The 19,419-nt window shown below is 37.2% G+C and overlaps 1 protein-coding gene across 1 annotated transcript in view; it reads right to left on the bottom strand.

The window, feature by feature from the left end:
* Positions 1 to 2,195: 2,195 nt before the first annotated feature.
* The window catches only part of LOC135084487 (uncharacterized), a 131,595-nt gene continuing 114,371 nt past the window's right edge, over positions 2,196 to 19,419 (bottom strand). Inside the window, exons 4-11 of the mRNA XM_063979274.1 lie at positions 16,337 to 16,431; positions 12,195 to 12,462; positions 11,119 to 11,235; positions 10,368 to 10,447; positions 9,570 to 9,675; positions 7,513 to 7,656; positions 7,192 to 7,273; positions 2,196 to 7,080 (exon numbers count right to left, since the gene is read on the bottom strand). Coding sequence (XP_063835344.1) covers positions 2,450 to 7,080; positions 7,192 to 7,273; positions 7,513 to 7,656; positions 9,570 to 9,675; positions 10,368 to 10,447; positions 11,119 to 11,235; positions 12,195 to 12,462; positions 16,337 to 16,431 — 5,523 coding nt within the window. The 3' untranslated portion in view covers positions 2,196 to 2,449. The remainder of the gene's footprint in view (positions 7,081 to 7,191; positions 7,274 to 7,512; positions 7,657 to 9,569; positions 9,676 to 10,367; positions 10,448 to 11,118; positions 11,236 to 12,194; positions 12,463 to 16,336; positions 16,432 to 19,419) is intronic.

Raw genomic sequence — 19,419 nt, 5'->3', positions numbered from 1 at the left:
GCCATCTTATCTTATAGGTAGGCTACTATAGCTATTCCACGAAGGCTGTCTATGTTTAATGTACATTCCATGACACCGCCTGGCACCATATCTCGCGTGTGGAACACCATTTGGAGGCTCCGACAAAGGGATCTTCGTAAATCGATACGACAGAACTTTTTGGGTCGCTTCTTGAAGATATTTCATGGAAATGCAGTAAGACATCAAGAATATTGAATTTGTAGCATGGAGTTAAGTTTTCAACTCGCTCCAAATACAAATAAATTACATAGTACAGTCAGCGTCAAATAGTTCGTGAGACCCAAAGTAGCTATTAAATTCGCAACACGTCTTTGTTGCAATTGGATTAAGGTTGTTGTGTTGTCAACTTTTTGGCCTCTATGGCCACTAAACAAAACTATCATACAAAGCAAAGTAAAATTAAAGCAATTTTAGTAAAATTAAAATCCATTGCAGTTTTCGCATCCATGATGTTTCCGATCGATTTTCACCATGGCGATTGGCGACCATTTTCTTAGACGCGTTATTACAAAAATTTATATCAAACTCCATTCAATCTGTCATTTGTAATAAGGTTCTCTATCTGTAGTTGCACCGCCTAAGTAACTTTAACCGTAACGTAACGCGGCGCGGGACTACAAATACTTGTATGAAAAGGACACTTCACACGTGTCACGCATGTGGGGCAATCTCGCGTCCGTGATGAAATCCGCATGATATTAAAAACACCCTTAAAGTAAGATGGTGCACACCCAGCCTAACGCCCGTATTCCCAAACATTACTATGAGGTCTCACAGTGCGCGAAACAATCACAGAGCTCTATTCAACGCTGTGCATACGGGTGCAATTTGTTTGATGAGGACACATATTGTGCAAAATGAAACTAAGATTTTGAAAAAAGATCATTTATTGTTATCAAAGACTACTTTGATATAATTAGTAATACTTATTATTAATGTTACACGGAACTACATGTAATTTCACAACTGTTCTGAACACAGTGTTAATCGATATTTCGCTTAAAAGTTTGTGAAGTGTAAAAGTTTAAAACAAAAACAAATTCATTAAATAATGTAGAGAATACAATATTGTAAATAATGTATGACACACTTTAGCAAAAAAATATAAAACAAAATCAAATTATTTGTGAAAGTAGGTACAATGGCTCAAAAATTTATTTTCATAAATCAATTTCATTTAAAAACAAAAGTTTTATTTTTCATGTAAAAACAAACGAAAATGATTTTGTAGAGCATATTTAACATGAAACTGGCTATATTCATGCAAGCGTAGAGAAAAAAAGTCAGCTTAAAAATTGAATTTAAATTGAGAACGTAATTTTTTGCATATAATTAAAAACATAGACGTTGAAAGTTCGTTGCAAAACAAAATTTTAAAATTGGAACAAGTGTGACCATAACTCAATGTTAGTAGGTATATTAATTTACTATTTTGTCCTAATGTTAGAACTTAGAAGTGACATACGATAACTTACACGTCTAACAGTCTCCACAATTTAAGTATGCGCTTAACTTAATTAATAATCCAACTACATTATTGTTTAATGGACATTTTTATTACGTTAAACATTGTTTAAAACGTTTTGAATATTGTTTTAAAGGAATACCACTAGGTAATTTTAATAATAAACTAAATTAATATGAATTGCATATCAACGAAATAAAAAACAGCAACATAATCAATAAAATTAGTACACAAATAATACTAGAACAATCTATTTTTTGGTGTTAGTAAAACTTAACGCTAAAAAAATAAATATTTTAAGTAAGTAGACGTAATTGAATTGCACAGATGTAGAAAAAATATTATATTTACACACGAATTGTAACGTCCGTGAGATTATGAAAAAATATATTTTATTTTAAGTATTAATCATACTCAAACCAAAAATAAACGTAAAATTAATATTAAAATATCATTTGATGATATTACATAGTGTCATCAATTGGAGTAAGTATACCTAATGAGATAAATGTTTATAATGGCACTTTCGAATAAATATAATTAGCAAAATAAGCATGTTTCTATTTATACCGTGCCTTTGTGCATCGTGAAACATACGGCAAATACAGTGTCACAGAATGGGTAAATCAAATTACTATGGGCGATAATTTTAAGATATTTTCGGCTCTAGTTATCGCTCAATAGAGTTATTTTTACATCCACTAGGTTTGCTGCCAGCATTGCAATTTTTTTTCTTAGTATTTTTTAAGCAATTTTATTCACCCATTTTGGGACACCCTGTTTACAATCTTGTCTATGGCACAAGACATCAAAGCTCAAAGAGGTTTGATAAACGATTATTTACAAAGATTTACCAGTTATCTTAAAATTAGTTCGATATCATACATTGAAGGAATTTTAAAATAGGAGTACAAAAACAGACGGATGGATTTCATTCTAAATGCAATTATCACTCGATTAAGCTCATTGGAATTTGTTGACGACTTGCTTCACCCAGCTGCTTTTGGGGTCATTTTCGAACGACTCAGATTTCTCGGGCTCTATTTTTGTAGGAATGTTGGCTTTCTCTGTACTACTACTTGGTGTAACCTTTATATCTTTAGAACTATTGTCACTTAAACTTCGTTCAAAAGTAGCAACCTTCGTTGTAATTGGTTTAGGCTTAACTAATTGATTAGGCTTCTTTATACCCTGATTGGGCTTCACTATTTGGCTCTTAGACATTTGCTCGATCTCCATTCGCCTTTCCAAAACGGATTTCGACGTTTTCGGCTGTTCTAAAGGCTTTTTGATTTCAGCTGCCTTAATTTTTCTCGTCGCGGAATCGAGGCTTGCTCTTTCGAAGCTAAGTCTTTTTATTTGGATGTTACCAGGAGGTTTCAATTTAGAGTCGTCCATACCTTCGGTTGCTTTTGAATCGTCTTGTTTAGGTTTTTCGTCGCCAACTTTAGGTTTGTCGCTAGGAGTAGACTCTGATCTTACGACGGAAGGTTTAAAGTTAGTATTACGTTTAATTGTTTTCATATTTACTGATTCTGAGGAAGATGTTCTTTCTTGATTTTTAGCCAACGAAGTATTTCGGTTAATGCCAATAGGTTTTGTTTGGAAAGATGTTGCAGATGGAATATTTGAAATTTTTGGCTTAACTGGAACGGGTGGAGCTATCTTAGGTTTAACTTTTTCTACTATATCTACTCTCTGTGCAGTGTGTGTTTCTGTGTGTTGAGCTTTATTCGTTGTTACTGTTATACGACTATTACTTATTCTCTCGCTCACATTTGTAACAATGGTGCTTTTTTGAGTTCTAAATGAAGTGTTACGTTTCATACTTTCGACCCGTGTTACAATCCTGCTGACTTTAGAGCCGGTTTCAGTCTTAGATTCATCGACATCTTCTTGGTCCGAATAAACTGCTGAATCTCTGAACACGTCTTCGTCTGTCATGTGTTCTATCTTTTCGAAGCTCTTCTCGTAATAGCTCTCATCGGCATTTGCCTGCATCGGAGAATCAAGAGTCTTGTCTTTATCTGTAGTAGTTTGATTGTTATTTGTCTTACACTCTTGATATGCACCTTCGCTTGACGAAGTCACAAAAGACGAATTAGAAAACAGACTATCGGGTCTTACAGCGTTTTTATTAATCAGAACGTTGACATTTTTGAAAGTCGATTTCTCACTGACCAGTGTCATAGGATCAACGTAATCTGACTGAGCTATCCTGGCACCTAAATGTTTACTACCTTGCATGTAAATAGGCAATTTGTTCAGGCTCTGATAGGAACTATTGTTTGATTTGGAAGGCGATGAAGTACTGCTAATGGATGTGGTTAAATTGGTCACTAAACTTACACTTTTCTCATAAGTAGGACGCAATGCTTCTGGCTTTTGATTGATATTGTCACAACTTTGAGATAGTAGTTCCATGTTGTTCTTTTCATTTTGACTTTCAGTAAGTGTGGTGTGTTCACACACACTTTTACTGAGGGCATCAACTTTGTTAGCTTGTGTAACAGAAGTGGTAAGACTAACGTCTGTCGAAGTTATAACTACTTTTATGTCACTTTTGATCAAATTGTTTTGTGTATCTTCTGTTGGTATTTGAGTTTTAGTTACTTCTGGTTTATTGTGGTTATCATCAGGATGTTCGTCGCCAATGATACTCTTGAATCTTTGAAGTAAGTTTTTCGAATAGCTTCTCGGATTCAAAGCAGATCTTTTCTCATTGGTGGGACTTTTTAGATCAGACTTTGCACTATCAGGACTACTTTGATCATTTGCGTTGACTTCACCATCATCACTGCTCTTATTAGGTGTTTTATTTTTAAATCGACTTAGCACATTCCTGAGTGATAGTATGTTACTCGTTGGCTTGTAGATCTTATGCTCTGGATGTATCACTTCTATTTCAGCCGGCTTTTCGTCATTTCGAACTATTGGCAGAACTTCACAAGAAGATGTCGTCGATGTATTCAAATTAGGTTGGGAAACTGTTAAGAGATTTTCATTTTTATTTTTGTCTAACTTGATTTCTTCGAAGTTGTTTTTATAACATCTATCGATCTCTTCTTCCAGCTCTAATGTGGATTGACTGATATTTTGAGCGAATTCAGATTCCGACCCCTTACTATTTTTAGCGAACTTTAGTATGTCACCTTCACTCATATAATTTTCAACATCATCGTAACTTATTTCACTTTTGTCTGAAGCAATAGTAAAAGGTCGATCAGTGCTCATGACTTTGCCATCTCTATTCAAGTAAGTCTTACTATTGCTATTTGGTTTATATTTAAATGTATTCAAATTGTTTTCTTCCTGTGTACTTGTGACTACTTGAAAACTTCTGGGGAGTGATCCTGATTTTCTATCCCGTGAAACATTGAAGTGTTCTTTCTGTCGACTCAACCATATCTCAGGTGTATTTGGACTCTGTTGGTCTGGACTCATGGGCAAATAGTCAGTCGGTAATGTGTCTGGTATGTCCTTTTTCCGTCTACAAACTTCAAGAAGATTATCGTATAGATTCTCTTCGTTTGTGTTAGGAGGACCTTGATGTTCCATAGCGACATAATAATCGGTTTTCACTAGTCTTTCAACTTTTTCTGGGGATTTGACAGGAACGTCATAAATGCCGTCATCATCTTGCGTGTTATTAAGCCTATCAAATGATAGATACACATAGTCTGATTCTGGGCCAGTTTTTGTGTTTTCGGACAAGTTTGTTGGAGGCGATGGTAACCTCTTAGGTCTAGTTACGTGTGGATGATGTTGTATTACTTTACTTTTGTTATTCAAGATGTGCAAGTCTTCGTCGTCTCTATTCTCCACACGCAAAGTCTCGTAGATATGATCATCATCAGACACATTCTCAATCTCAATACGTGGATTTGGCACAGCATGGTCGACAATATCTTCATTTTCTTCTGGTTTACTAAAATCTATGTTTTCGGAAGTCTGTCGTCCATATTTTGGTTTAAGTTTAACAGAGTCAGTATTACGAGCTATGATGACGTGCTCTGGGTTGGAATGTGACTTTAAAAGCCGTTGGTGTCGTCTATTCGCACTGCTTTTTTGTTGTTGCTTCTTCAATAACTTCTGAAACTCCCGATTTTGCATCAATAATTGTGATATTATTTGTTCCAGTGGTTGTTCACTCTCTTCACAGCTCTCTTGAATCTCTTCGCGACTTTCATCAATTTCACATGATTTTTCCTCAGCTTCTGTACCTTCAGTTATCACTTTTTGTTTGTTTAAGTACTTAACTTTTTCTAATTCATTCTTTTTGAATGAATCAGTTTTTTCTATCAGCTTCTTGTATGTTTCTTCATCGATGTCTTCGTCCTTGCTAATCGTTTCAGGTATAGCCGAGTTTTGAGTGTCGTCTTTTGTCTTGTCTACATTCAAACTATCGTTTGATTCTGATATGTGTAAGATATTCTCAGTAGACACGTCCGTGGAGAAATCAGCATAGAACTTAGCCGTTGTATCGGAGCCAAGTCTCAAGCCTTTCGCTCTATTTTTCTTCAGTTTAGAAATTTTCTTTGGTATGTTTTTTGTATTGTACATTCTTATTTCTACATTCAGTTTATTGGAACCATTAAGAGTTCTCTTTCTGCTGTCTAATTCGGGATCGGATATGATGGTTCCGTCTGTGTTTCTTACTTTTCTTGTTATTTTGTTAGAGCCACAATTTCTGCATTCAAACTCTATCTTTTCACAACCCCTGGATTCGGTGCGTTCGCTGTCACTGTCTTGGGATTTCTTTGTGACACTAGTATTTGGAGGCAAACCAGGCTCAGACTTTCTCCTCCATGTTCCTATTTTAGACAACTTAGATCTTTGAGGGTCGTCTTTAGATTTGGATCTCAACGTATCTGTCTTGCTTTTTTCTGTATCATTACATCTGGATTTTCTTGAATGGATTGTTGTCATTGAATCAGTGACCGCAATATTTTCTTTTATCTTCGCACATTTGAGGCATGTTTTCGGGATATTACGTACGTTGACTAAAGAATTGTTGGTGTCGCTCAAATCTTCTCTGCTTTTGCCGCTTTCAGTGTAACCTACGATATTATCAGAAGAATGGTAGCCTCTAGTTTTATTAAGAGGGCTGTTAATTTCTTTACTGAAACTTTCTTGAGAAGATTTGAAGTCAGAACATCTGCAGTCAGATGTTTTTCGTTCTAAACGTTCAGCGCTACCAGAATCGATGTAATGTAGAGATCTATCGCATTCTGGGCATTTCTCTCCAGTCACTTCTCCGTCTTCATTTCTGCAGCCACATTTGTCTTCCCTTTTGTCTTTAGACAATTCTGTTTCGCAGTCTGAGCAGAGGTCTACGTAGCAGCTCTCACAAGTATAATCAGTACCTTTTTCTGCTGATACTTGAGTGCAGTCACATTCTCTAGATTCGGACCTAGAGTTAGGTAATGTGTATTTTCTATTGGCCTTTTTCAAGCGGCCTCTGATGCCGTTTTCGAAGGATTTTCTTCTTTCTCGGTCTATTTTCCGCTTCTCGAGATACTCTGGTGCTGACAGCTGTTTTCTCATTGAAGCTTGTGTGATGAGATTGTGAGATTTTTCAGCCAGCATATCATCTGAAATTAAAAGGTAAAGATATTTATTTACATAAACATGTGTAAACATAATCACTAAAAGTATCTGCTGAGAATTTTCAGAATACATTTCGATGTGTCAAATACACATACCGTCAGTTTTATTTTGACCCAGCTCCATTACCAGCTGCCTGGCGTGGGACGGTATTACAGCATTGTAGTTCTCCAGAATAACCTGTAAAAAAATAATTATTTATTTTAAACTACCCACAATTAGGAGTGCTTTTAGAGTCATCTTGCCAATTTGAATTTTAATGCCTTGTCTTATGATCCAAAGTCATTTACAATATAAAATTACTTGCCTTGTTTAATGTTCAATAACATAACGACAGCCGAAAAATTTAAATATTGTTAAATAGTTTAAGTCAGTTCATCCATTGTTAAAAATCATTTGTCATACGATTCTAAACTTACCCTCTTCAGCAATAAGGTCCACTCTCGCTTGTGCCGTAGCGAGCGTGCCTGCAGCGTGAGTTGCGCACGCGGCGCGTCCCACGGTATCACGTGGAACGACAGTGGCGCCCCCGCTATGGATTCCACTAGCATCATGTTGTTGCACTGTGAAGACATTACATAATAATAATAAATTGTTTATTTATCACCACATACAATACATATAAAACAATAAGAATATTATTGACAATCAAGAAATTGTGGCAGGTTAATACCTGAATTAGGAAAATTCCTGTTGCTCAGGATATTAACCCTCCACCCCATACAATAAGTATTAAAGTTTATATAATTTACTGAGCATGAAATAATCTTTACAATAAATTAAATTAAATTAAAATCTTCTAATCTTATACTTAATATATATTTACAAATAATTTTACACATTTACAAATAATGAGGGTACTTAGGTACTATGCAATTTTACTAATTAATTATTAATTTTACTCGTAGCATATCAAAACACTTGTGCAAAGCACACAAAATACATGTGTACTTATTATGTTTTCTTTTTAATCCATGATTGAACTTTCTAATACTGAGGGCCTAGTGTGAGTTTACATCAAACGCGCTCACTGGATTGTACAGCGCCCCTAGCGGGAAACGTTCAAAAACTAAAGTTTTCATACATTTTTTAATTGATGTAAACTCACACTCAGCCCACTGGTGTCTTTGTATTCTATAGATACCAAAAAATTGTACTAGATGGCGTTCTTAACTAAAAAACTCCTTTCGTTTAGTGACGGTACGGTTCTCAAGGTGCGATATGTATAGTTTTTAGTCCTTATTGAGGAGAAATTAAGTCAGATTTTAAAGAAGTTCATGAAAGGTATAAGTATTAGGCTAAACGTCTGAGAAAGCTATCAGGTATTTTCAGGAAGCTTAGATATACAGCCAACTTCGAGTTACTGATTATTATTTACAAAGCGCTCATCGTGTCTTTGATTGGTTACTGTGTCTCAGTCTGGGGCAGTGCTGCCAAGACTTCACTCCTGGTAGCTGAACGAGCAAACAGATCCATTTTAAAAATAATGCTCAAGAAACCTTTTAGATACCCTACAACGGACCTCTATAGGGAGGCTCAGGTTCTTACAGTGCGTCAGTTGTTCATCCTTAAAACCACCCTGATTGCCCACAAACGATTAATCTCATCTGATGAATACAATACTCTCATTAAAAAGCGCGTATTCAAAATCCCCACTCCCTCCGTAAATTCTCGATTTGCAAGCAGATTTGGTGACTATGTTAAGGCGCGTATTTATAATAAGGCAGCAAGCTCTTGTAATATAAAATCTTGTTCTGTTTCGGAAGCAAAGATAGCCCTAAGCAAGTGGTTACTCTCGCTGGATTATTTAAGTACAGAAAACCTGATAAATTGATGTTTTTAGGCTACTCATGATGTTTCTTTTGCACCAGAAATTGCATTGTTGTACTGGTTTTCCTTTTCTCTGCAAGTTACACACTTAATTTTATTGGTTTTCCAAGATACAGGCTTGGCCTAGTTTGGAAACCTCTGTATATTTACTCTGTGTCTCCTTCAGCAATGCACTATTTATATTTATATTTATATTTAAATTGTGTTACTACCATTGTAAAAGTTTTGTGCAATAAAGAAATATTATTATTATTTATTATTTAGGTATCATCGATTAGGTATTCTCAAGTTCCCAGGTTCTTAAGAAGGTCTATCTGGGACGGACGACCTAGCAACACTCCTAAAAACCCAATAAATATTGTCAGACTAGCCAAGAAATGCTGAAGACGGTTCACAAAAACTAAAGCTTATGGTGCACTGCCGACATGTCTACAAAATTGGCCTTCAGCATTAAAGTTTTTCTTGGCGTGAAAACCAAAAGAAAAGTGAAAGAGAAAATATGAGTAAATAGTCCAATATGGTCGACCTCAACGTGATGGGGCTTTGCAAATGCAACGTTTGCAACGGAATTAATGTCATTATATTTTCACAAGATAGGCGTTAATCTAATTTACTTGAAAGAAAATAAGGTATTTCTTTTACTTACCATAATATGCGACTTGTACGCCAAGATGCCGTCTTCCCTGTTCTTCGTGACGAGCAGCATTTTGTCGAAGAGAAACACGTGTCTCATGCCTTTAGCCCCGAGCACCCTGAAAGCAAGCAGTTAAAATTGTATTCACTTATTTGTAAAGCAAATCAAATTAAATTCCCAAAAAGAGCAAGTATCTAGATGTATCATGGATGCTCCTACATACGAGGCCGTCAGCGCAAAAGTGGCCTAAGCTTAACATATTAGTATGGAGCCTAAACTTGGTTAGGCCACTTTTATACTGCTTCGTAGGCAAAAACAATGCGCGCAAAAATAATGTTTACAACGCCCCATCTCTTAACTAAGGGTGAAACTAGGGATAGGCCGCTTTAGCATCAAAATTTATTAGGTTTTGAATAAATTGCAATAGATAAGTACGAATATGAAAAATGTGGGTTAGGCCGCTTTTGCGCTGACGGCTTCCTAACCTGGGTTCCGTGTAGTATAAGCGCAAGGAACCTTGCCTGAAAAACTTGCTATTGTAGGGACACAAGTGACACCCGGTCACCTTACTGCGCACCTCGCTGGAATGCGAGTCTCCCTCGCACTCACCCGCACACCTCCCTGCGTTCGTCCTGTTCGTACCAGAGCGCCGATGTGACGTCACGGCAGCTAGGTACGCATTTAACTTGGCCGGGTTGTACACATAGACCAACAGCTAATTTAGTAGATAGAAAAATAAAGGTACCTAAATGTTCCTTGGTTGTACACTACATAGATCAACTAATTTAGTACATAGTTAAATGTAGGTACCTAAATGTTCCTTCGGCGCAAAGCTCTCCGTACGTAGTCAAATCTGGACCGTTCCATCCGTAGAGAAGCGACTGGATCTCCTGCAATATTACAACACATTTCAAGTCATCATCATCATTAGTCAAGTCTTTAGTATCCACTGCAGGCGGAAGACAATCTCTAATTTTTGTTAAAGGCAAATGGGGAATAGACAGTTTGACACAACTTTTTTAAAAATACCCTTCATTCTGGTCTTAAAAACTTAATTTTAAATTAACTGTAAATTACGATTTTTGGTCGCATTGTAATTGAAAAAAGTAGTTTAATTGAGTTGACAAAATAGTGACGTCACTTGCTTGTAGTGCCATACAAAATGTATGGGAGAGTTTGGTTTTGACAGTTTTAAAAAGTACGTCAATTGATTGGTGGTGTCTACATGTCTATTGGCTTAGATACTACATTTCAAGTAAAATAAGACTTAAATACTGATAGAATTGATGTCCTTTCTTCCTCTGAGTTTTAGTAAAAATGCGGTAATTAAACAAAGACCTCACGCGGACTTTTTGAGATAATTTTGAAGTGTTCTAGAAAGACGTACCTACGCAAGTTTACTACCTCTCTCACTCATGCCAACATCCCAGTTTGCGTAAGAAAGACAGCCAGTGAGTAGATTTTTGTAATCGCTCTATTTGATCTTAGCCCTAGCCATCAGTGTGTCGTCTCTCTCACTCACGCCTACGTCCCAACATGAAAGACAGAGATAGATACTAACCTGGACCCTAACAGCGTGTTCATGCCGCCGCTTCATGTCATCAATGTGCTGAGCGATGCCCGTCATCTTCAGTAAAGCGTACTCCGTCTCGCTGGATGCGCATTGTTTCACCACGTTCTGCAATTGGACATTAGGCTGTTGGATTAAAGTTGCTTTTTGTTTGATAACTCTAGTTGGTTACATAAAAAGGAGTTCAAAAGCTTTTTAGAAAACTTTGTGAATCAGTTAGTTCTCTTTGAGGTTTCCTACAACTAAAAATTAGTTGTTCCTCCCTAAGCTTCAATCAAGCATACTAAATCCATCAAAATTGGTGAAGCGGATGGCCGATGTGGTAAGACAACATTACAGATAAATACACGAAGTGATTATTTTATCAAAACATAGGGTATTCGCAAAAACAATGTCTTAAAATTAGTCCGCTTAACTGTAACTTAGTATGGGTAGCCATTTTTCTCGACGATTTTCCTTACATTTTTGTAGAATACTATTTGTGTTTTTTTGTAGACGCCCCAGATAGGTACTATTATACCTAGACCCTTCTCACCTGCAGCAATAGGTGATACTTCAGAATCCTCTGCACTGGTTTGAGCAGATACGACGCCAATGGCAGCGGGTGTCCCAAAGCTAGCTGCCTTTCCCTGAACTCTCTGGCGCTTTGGGGCTTGGACGCCATGGCAGCCAGCCGCTCCATGGTGCGAGGGTAGCCGGTGCAGTAGGACGTGTAGACGGAGAAGCCGGCGGTGTTGTTGATGAAGCAGTCGCTTCAGATAGGTCTACCTATTGTATATACCTATAATGTTATACCTAGATCGTTCTCACCTGCAGCAATAGGTGATACTTCAGAATCCTCTGCACTGGCTTCAGCAGATGCGACGCCAGCGGCAGCGGGTGTCCCAACGCCAGCTGTCTTTCCCTGAACTCCCTCGCGCTTTGGGGCTTGGACGCCATGGCGGCCAGCCGCTCCATGGTGCAGTAGGACGTGTAGACGGAGAAGCCGGCCGTGTTGTTGACGAAGCAGTCGCTTCAGATAGGTCTACCTATTGTATATAATGTATATATACCTAGATCGTTCTCACCTGCAGCAATAGGTGATACTTCAGAATCCTCTGCACTGGTTTGAGCAGATACGACGCCAATGGCAGCGGGTGTCCCAGCGCTAGCTGCCTTTCCCTGAACTCTCTGGCGCTTTGGGGTTTCGACGCCATGGCAGCCAGCCGCTCCATGGTGCGAGGGTAACCGGTGCAGTAGGACGTGTAGACGGAGAAGCCGGCCGTGTTGTTGACGAAGCAGCGGGCGATGCAGACGGCGTCCAAGCGGCAGGTGTTCAGCTCTTCGCAGAGAGACCTGCAGAATAAAAGTTTGGTTTTTGAAACATCACGTCTTAGTAAAGATATTAGGTATGTCAAAATCTTATTAGAATAGTAATCATCAGTTTATCTGTTTTTTTTTTATGGAAAACATTAGTACCTACCAATCAATTCGAGAAAATGTTAAGAACTCATGTGTACGCAATTTTTTATAGTATTCCTGAATTCATGTGCATGTCATCTGATTCTATGGATTCGAAAAAGATTTTTGTGTTAATTAAAAATAAAAAAAGTTGTCTTGTACTTTCTTATAACTTGCGGTGACTTAATATGCGTAGGTATAATAGTAATTTTAATATTAGAAAACAAAATACTTATTCACACTCTTCGTCAGTAGTTTACGGAAAATATTCCTACACAAAACCACACAAACGCGCTTCAACCTCGCTCGCCACAGTAACAACACCTTACCATAAAACATTTTATTTTGCCGACCAACTTCGTTTAACATGCCATTCTTCCCTAAAGGAATAGTTCCATTGTTTTTGCGATTTTACGACAAGCCCCGCAGTAACATTCAAGAAATACGTGCCCCTTCAAAAGGTGCATTTTAATGATTTGCCAGCCGTTTCTCTTTCTTTGCTTTTACTTAAAAGGCGTCCGATAGTTTTTGCTGGTATCACTTTGATTGAGTAATAAAACTTAATAACATTACGCGGCATGACTGCATAAGTGGAACGCTTTGGAGTATTACTAATGGATCAATAAACATCCCGTTGGAAATCATAATGGTTTAATAGCGGAGGCGCGAGAGTGGTGCCTTGTGGTGCTCCGGCGTCTGTGCAAAATGACCGCGTGGCAACGTCGTAATAAATCGGCAACATTTTACGCGCTGTGTGGCTGCCAACGAATGATTTAACACCGTCAGATCGAGTTAAACAGGGCATGTAATAAGATCTAAAGCCTGCGGTCGACGGTGTCGGACGCTGATGTTAAATATAGATAGGAAACGTCTACAGAAGCGTTGCAGTAATTTTAATCGAGTGTTAACAAATCCGCGTTAGCTTAAATCGGTCGTTTGTCAGACGTTACGAAGCAATTTCTTAAGTGACGTCGCAGTCGTGCTAATCCAAATTACTTCTTTGACAGGCTTGTTCAATTCCATACTACACTTTGCTGAATCTAGGTTAGGCTTTGACGCATTTCGAGATCATTCGTTTATTTCACAAGTTAAATTAAACCTATTTATGTAGACTTGAATTGAGGACAAATTATATTTTACTACAGAATAATAAATTGATAAAAACTATTCATGTTTACTGATTGAAATTGCAATCGTAGCTAGACAGTCAGTTATTTTTCGAGTGGGCGATAAAATCCAGCCGTCATTACAATGGAATACACTCACGCTAACAAAATTCTGTAGTTAAGTGCGTATACTGATTGTTAGCTATGTATTTCTCTTGTTTGCGATTCCAAACATTCGTACAGTCGACAGCACATCAGATTATAAATTTTTGTTGCAAAATAACATCTATTACAACAATAATAAGACACAACAGACCAACATTTTTAGCTTGATGTGTTGTTATTTGTACTACAACGATTAAGCACTGGCACTCTTGGCTTGACTTGATGTAGAGAAAAAGAAAAACAACTTGAGATTCTAATTCTAAAATTTTAAAAGTTAATCATAATTTTGAAAAACGAATTCTCTGCGCAACATGTTTCAAGGTCATAAAACTTTAAAACATCGCGGCATCGTTCTGTCTTTTTCAAATTCAAACAGTTAACGGAGATAAAATGTTTTTAAAATGTTGAAGAGCTTAACATGTCATTAAATGTTAACAAGTTTTGATAATAAACGAAATAAAATACTGTAAACAAGCTTTTAAGATATCGTGAACTGATATTACTTATGGCGACATGAATGTCCAATTTTGTCATGTTATGATATTTAAATTCCATAAAATCCAGACCAAGCAGTTATTTTCCCATAATTACACAATTTACACGTAGCGGTGTCGTTAGAAACGAATGTAGATTATGATTTCGTGTTGTGTAATAATTGGGCAATAAAACAAACATTTAAAAATAATGATACAACAACAAGTTTCAGTTCATTAATCTATGTAAAATAACGACAAAACTTTTTCTTCCTAAGATACGCGGGTAATTAGAATATAAATTAGGTACTATTTCTTTTGGTCATTTGGAAAATGGGTAGAATTTATTGCAAAGTTTAATCAAAACTAAATTAAATTCATTTACAAGATTTGTCCCACACTAACTAGCGAAATCAAATAAAAGCTTGTAATAAACTTAATTAATCCATTTGGTCTAATTTGATTTTCTTTCACCCATCATAAAATTAAATTGATATCTTTTTAATTCCATTAACCCTTTAAATTCAGCTTCATCCAATTTATTACGTCACAAATCGCACCTAAATCAAGTTATAGACCATAAACTAACCAGAGACAATGAGGACCTCCCACAGCGCGAGGGGACGTAACTCTATACTTTGTCTATGGCATGGATGTACGATCACCCTGTACACAATAAAAAGAAAACGATTTGTCGGTACGTAGCATGCAGAAGTTAAAATATAAGTATAATATGGGGCTGGTTGTGATATAAAGTCAAGATTGTGCTGTTAAGTTTCTAGTACGGGTTCAGTAGATTAATGATATTATGATCTAGGTATACGACTCTACTTTTACAATGTGTTTTGAAATATTTATATTTAGGAATAATCGCTGGAGCTGTAAGGTGTTTATATCCTAATACCTAATCTAATTATATTTAAAAATAGACAGCTTTCTATACTTTTATAGGAAGTATTGAATACTTAGTTTCTCTTCAATCGGTCTACTTAGCCCAATCTTGCGTTGAATCTTCAAGGATACCCAATTTGAAACTCTGATACCTATTAGGTACCTATAGAATTTGGAAATTAAGGTCTAAGGAAAAATATTTTTTCATGCAGAACTTAGCCTTGCCTAGGCAGGTATTTAACAAAAATGGTACATAAATACCCTGTAAGTGCCTATTCACTCTTGTCTTGTGAAAGACAGCAGCAGGCAGTGAATACCAGTTTTTAGCTCGCATTACAAAACGCATTATAAAAACAGTTTTTAGTGCTAGCAGTAATAGTTTAGTCAGTAAACGGGCCCCTAAAACCAGCCCTCTAACATTTGACAGCCCCTCGCGTTCACCCTTGTCAGGGGATTCGGATTGCCAACTTTTAATACGACATGGACTTGACGGCTCCGGAACATTTTATGCAGCATTAATACTGCACTCATTTCTACTTTTGGTTTCTCGAATTTAATAGGTATGAACAGCCAGTTTAATAGGTATTAACTGTGCATGAAATTAGGTTTTGGTAGGTAACTTTGAAATACATAGGTAATTGACGTCATATGTTTCTATTTACTTAGGTATAATTTTTTTGGGGAAATAGGTAATTCAACAAATTAGTAAGTAGTACCAGAAGTAACTTAGGAAGTTATGAATTAGTTATTAGGAAGTTTAGCTGCAATGTTTTGCCGTCAAAGTGCGGCACTGTATTGCCTTTTAGACGAGAATAATAACAAAAAGAAAGAAAAAAGAAATGACGAGAAATGATGCATCATATTTACCACTAGCGGCCGCCCGCACCTTCGTACGCGTGGATCCCGTTTTACCTCCTTAGGGGTGGAGTTTCGTAATATCCTTTCTTAGCGGATGCCTACACCATAACATCTACCTTGCCAAATTCAGCCCGATCCGTCCAGTGGTTTGGGTTGTGCGCTGATAGATCACTATGTCAGTCAGTCATATTGGTACCTCTGCTCTTAACACAGCGAACATGACTGATTGCCGACTGATGTATAATTTTCCAATAGCAGATGAGGAATATAACATACCTATTGAAAGCATAGATCCCCTCGATGTTGTTGAACAGCTCCGCCAGCTCGTCTTCGGAGAACGTCGTCTCGTTCCTCCACACGTGAAGGTAGCCCTGAAAGAAAGAGAGTTTCTATGAAATCAACGAAAAATCCAATTTCAGGCATGGCAAATCGTATTCGCAATAATAAAGAAATCTGTCTGCATTATTTTTAATTCTAGGAATTATGGTGTCATTGTAGCTGAGGCAGATGATGATGTATAGGTACGCTAAAAGATCAAAACATACTAATCATGTTCTTATTTATCCTCAACCTAAAGTAGCCTCAGGACAAGTGGCAAAACGTGTTCCTTGACTATAAATTATAAATAAATCATTTATTTGCCCTCACAAACTTAGATTAGCACTAAAATTGGTATAAAATACTACTTGACTTTTTCGAAAGCCTTGACTCCGGCCATAGACTCCGACGTTTTTTCTATGGAGATCACTCCGTGAAGGGATTCGATTTTCGGAGCGTTCAAAAGTGCTATAGTTTGTCACCATAGGTACTTACTATGTGAAAGGTAGGGGAGACCAAGGTGAGTTGTTACAGAACAAAGGAGAGTTGTGAAAACTTTTTGGGATATTTACTAACTAGTTAGTTAGCGTTTTTAGTTCAAGTCTCGAGCTAATAAATGCGATTGAACGTTGCGAGCTCGCTGAAAGTTAATACACTCGACAGCAAATAAATCGCACCTCCCGCGACAAGCACTTCCAAACTTATGCATCCCCACTTCCCACCAATATTGGCACCATTTAAAAGGATAGTTCTAAACTTCATTTCATTCAGGTTTTTTTTACCCCAAAAATGTGTCTTTAGATGGATCCAGAGTCACTTCTTGCACCACGATTGTGTCAAAAGAAAATCTTTAAAGTTCGCGTCGCGGAAGGTGCGGTTTATTTGATGTTGAGTGTAGGTTGCCAAACCAAAACCAAAACCCTCCTCTGTTACAACTCACCTCGGTCTACCCTACTATTTTGCAACAAACATTAAGTTTGATATACTGTTGAGTAGTGTCTAGGTCTAAACCCACTGATAACCAAATAGCCCAGATGCAACCAGGCTTTGTCAGTGGGACGCTTCCGCTCCACATTCCCGGTCTGTATTTAGCTTAATTTCTAAACCACTTAGCATGCACTGTCCTAAAAGTATGGGTATAAGGGCGATAATTGCACGCTGACTGACTCTAGGCTAAAGACTGGTTTTCCAGCGCTGATGATATTTAGGTAGTTGCTTTATTTCAAAGTATAGCTCATCCAATATATTTTTTAATTATTGATTGTTGAAAAGAGTTTTTACTGCATCACACTGATGAAAAGTGATGTTCAATCGGTTGTCATGAAGACCGACTTAAGGTAAGATGTTAAAAGCTAGCCAGGTGAACTTAAAACAAGCCCTAGCAGCCAAACTGAACAAAAAATGTTAACTCTATTGGAAAGCAAACCTTGGGCTCAAATCAAATCATAATGGTCAGAGGTCCTTAAACTTATTAACTGGCTAGCTACCACCATCTTACTTAAGTCTATGGTTAATAATCGTCATAACCAAAATATTAACAGCAGTTAGAGGTAAGATAGCCAGTTCCTCTGTGGTTGAGGATTCTGGGCGAAGCTTGCTTCCACCTTCGGCCTGATCATCACCTTCCATCAGTTGAGATGCAGGCCCAGAGCTTCGATGTGGTTAAAAAAATAACTATATTTTATAGCTTCCACTGGATAACAGAATACTAGCCGCGTAACGCGATACCTACGCGGCGCGTGCGCAGTAGAAAGTACTGATAACGTGATATCTAAATCACTGAATCACGAGTACTCCCAATCAGGGCACAGATAGTATCAGATACGTAGAGCCATTTGAGCTGAATTCTAAAGGATGCTGGTAGTTATGAGATAGCCAAGTGTAGAGTAAGGATTTAAGTAGGTACCTAATAAATTGTACTAGTTTTAGGCAGGAATTAAACTGCAATTTGTGTTTTTAGTGTCTTCTAGTGACTTGGCCCAGTTGCTGGAAAGAAAACATATAAAAATGCAATCCAGCGACATGGCCCGTGGATCAAGCTAAAATTGGGCCAATTAAGTTACTGGAAGATTCGTACAGTTTAGGATGGGGCATACAAGGTCCTGCCTGAGAATGCAATTTTTAAAAAGATCTAATTAAAAAATTCTCATTAAAAATAAATTTAATTCGCAAAACTTTTAACTTACTCTTTTATAAGCCACATTTAATTGTTTGTTGTTCTGAATAAAATAAATCAAAAAATACTGTTCCCCAATCCTGTCTTTATACAACAGTCTGGTATTTTATCTACTGGCCATCAGCATTCCACAGGACTGTTCAATTTCTTTTTATAATATTTTACGATGAACTTGATAGATTTAAAATAAACAATAACTAACGCTCCTACCGCAGTAACTTTCCTATTGTTGTATTAAATTACGCTACGACCAGATTGAAGATAATACGTAAGGGCGGTTAATGGAGTAGGATCGATTCCTACTGGGTGCATAGGAGCTATAAAAGTTATATACATACATTATGTACTTAATTCAAATTCAAACTCTTTATTTTATTGCAAACTAGCTTTCCGCCCTCGGCTTCGCCCGCGTGGAATTTTGTCTGTCACAGAAAAACTTTATCGCGCGCGTCCCTGTTTCAAAAACCGGAATAAAAACTATCCTATGTCCTTTCCCGGGACTCAAACTATCTCTATGCCAAATGTCATCAAAATCGGTTCAGTGGTTTTTAGGCGTGAAAGCTAGACAGACGGACAGACAGAGTCACTTTCGCATTTATAATATAATATTAGTACATAAATAGATTAAGTGTTTTAATTTTTTTGGAAATAAAAAAGCCCTTTTACACACCGTTATATTATTTTAACCTATCACTTCTCGGGTTATAAGAAGAAGCACGAATTCCAAAGTCGAAAATGTGCATCACTTCGAACTCCTCCTATGTATGTTCTTCTGATTAATATCGTTGCGGGTCCAATGACAGTTTAGCTTTCCCTCGGGACAAACTTGACCTTCACTGGTTGGGTTTTATTGGCGGTCAAGCTG

Source organism: Ostrinia nubilalis, chromosome 26, assembly GCF_963855985.1.
Source record: "Ostrinia nubilalis chromosome 26, ilOstNubi1.1, whole genome shotgun sequence".
NCBI lineage: Eukaryota > Metazoa > Arthropoda > Insecta > Lepidoptera > Crambidae > Ostrinia > Ostrinia nubilalis.
The sequence above is the reverse complement of the archived record's forward strand: the minus strand, read 5'-3'. Positions and strand labels throughout refer to the sequence as shown.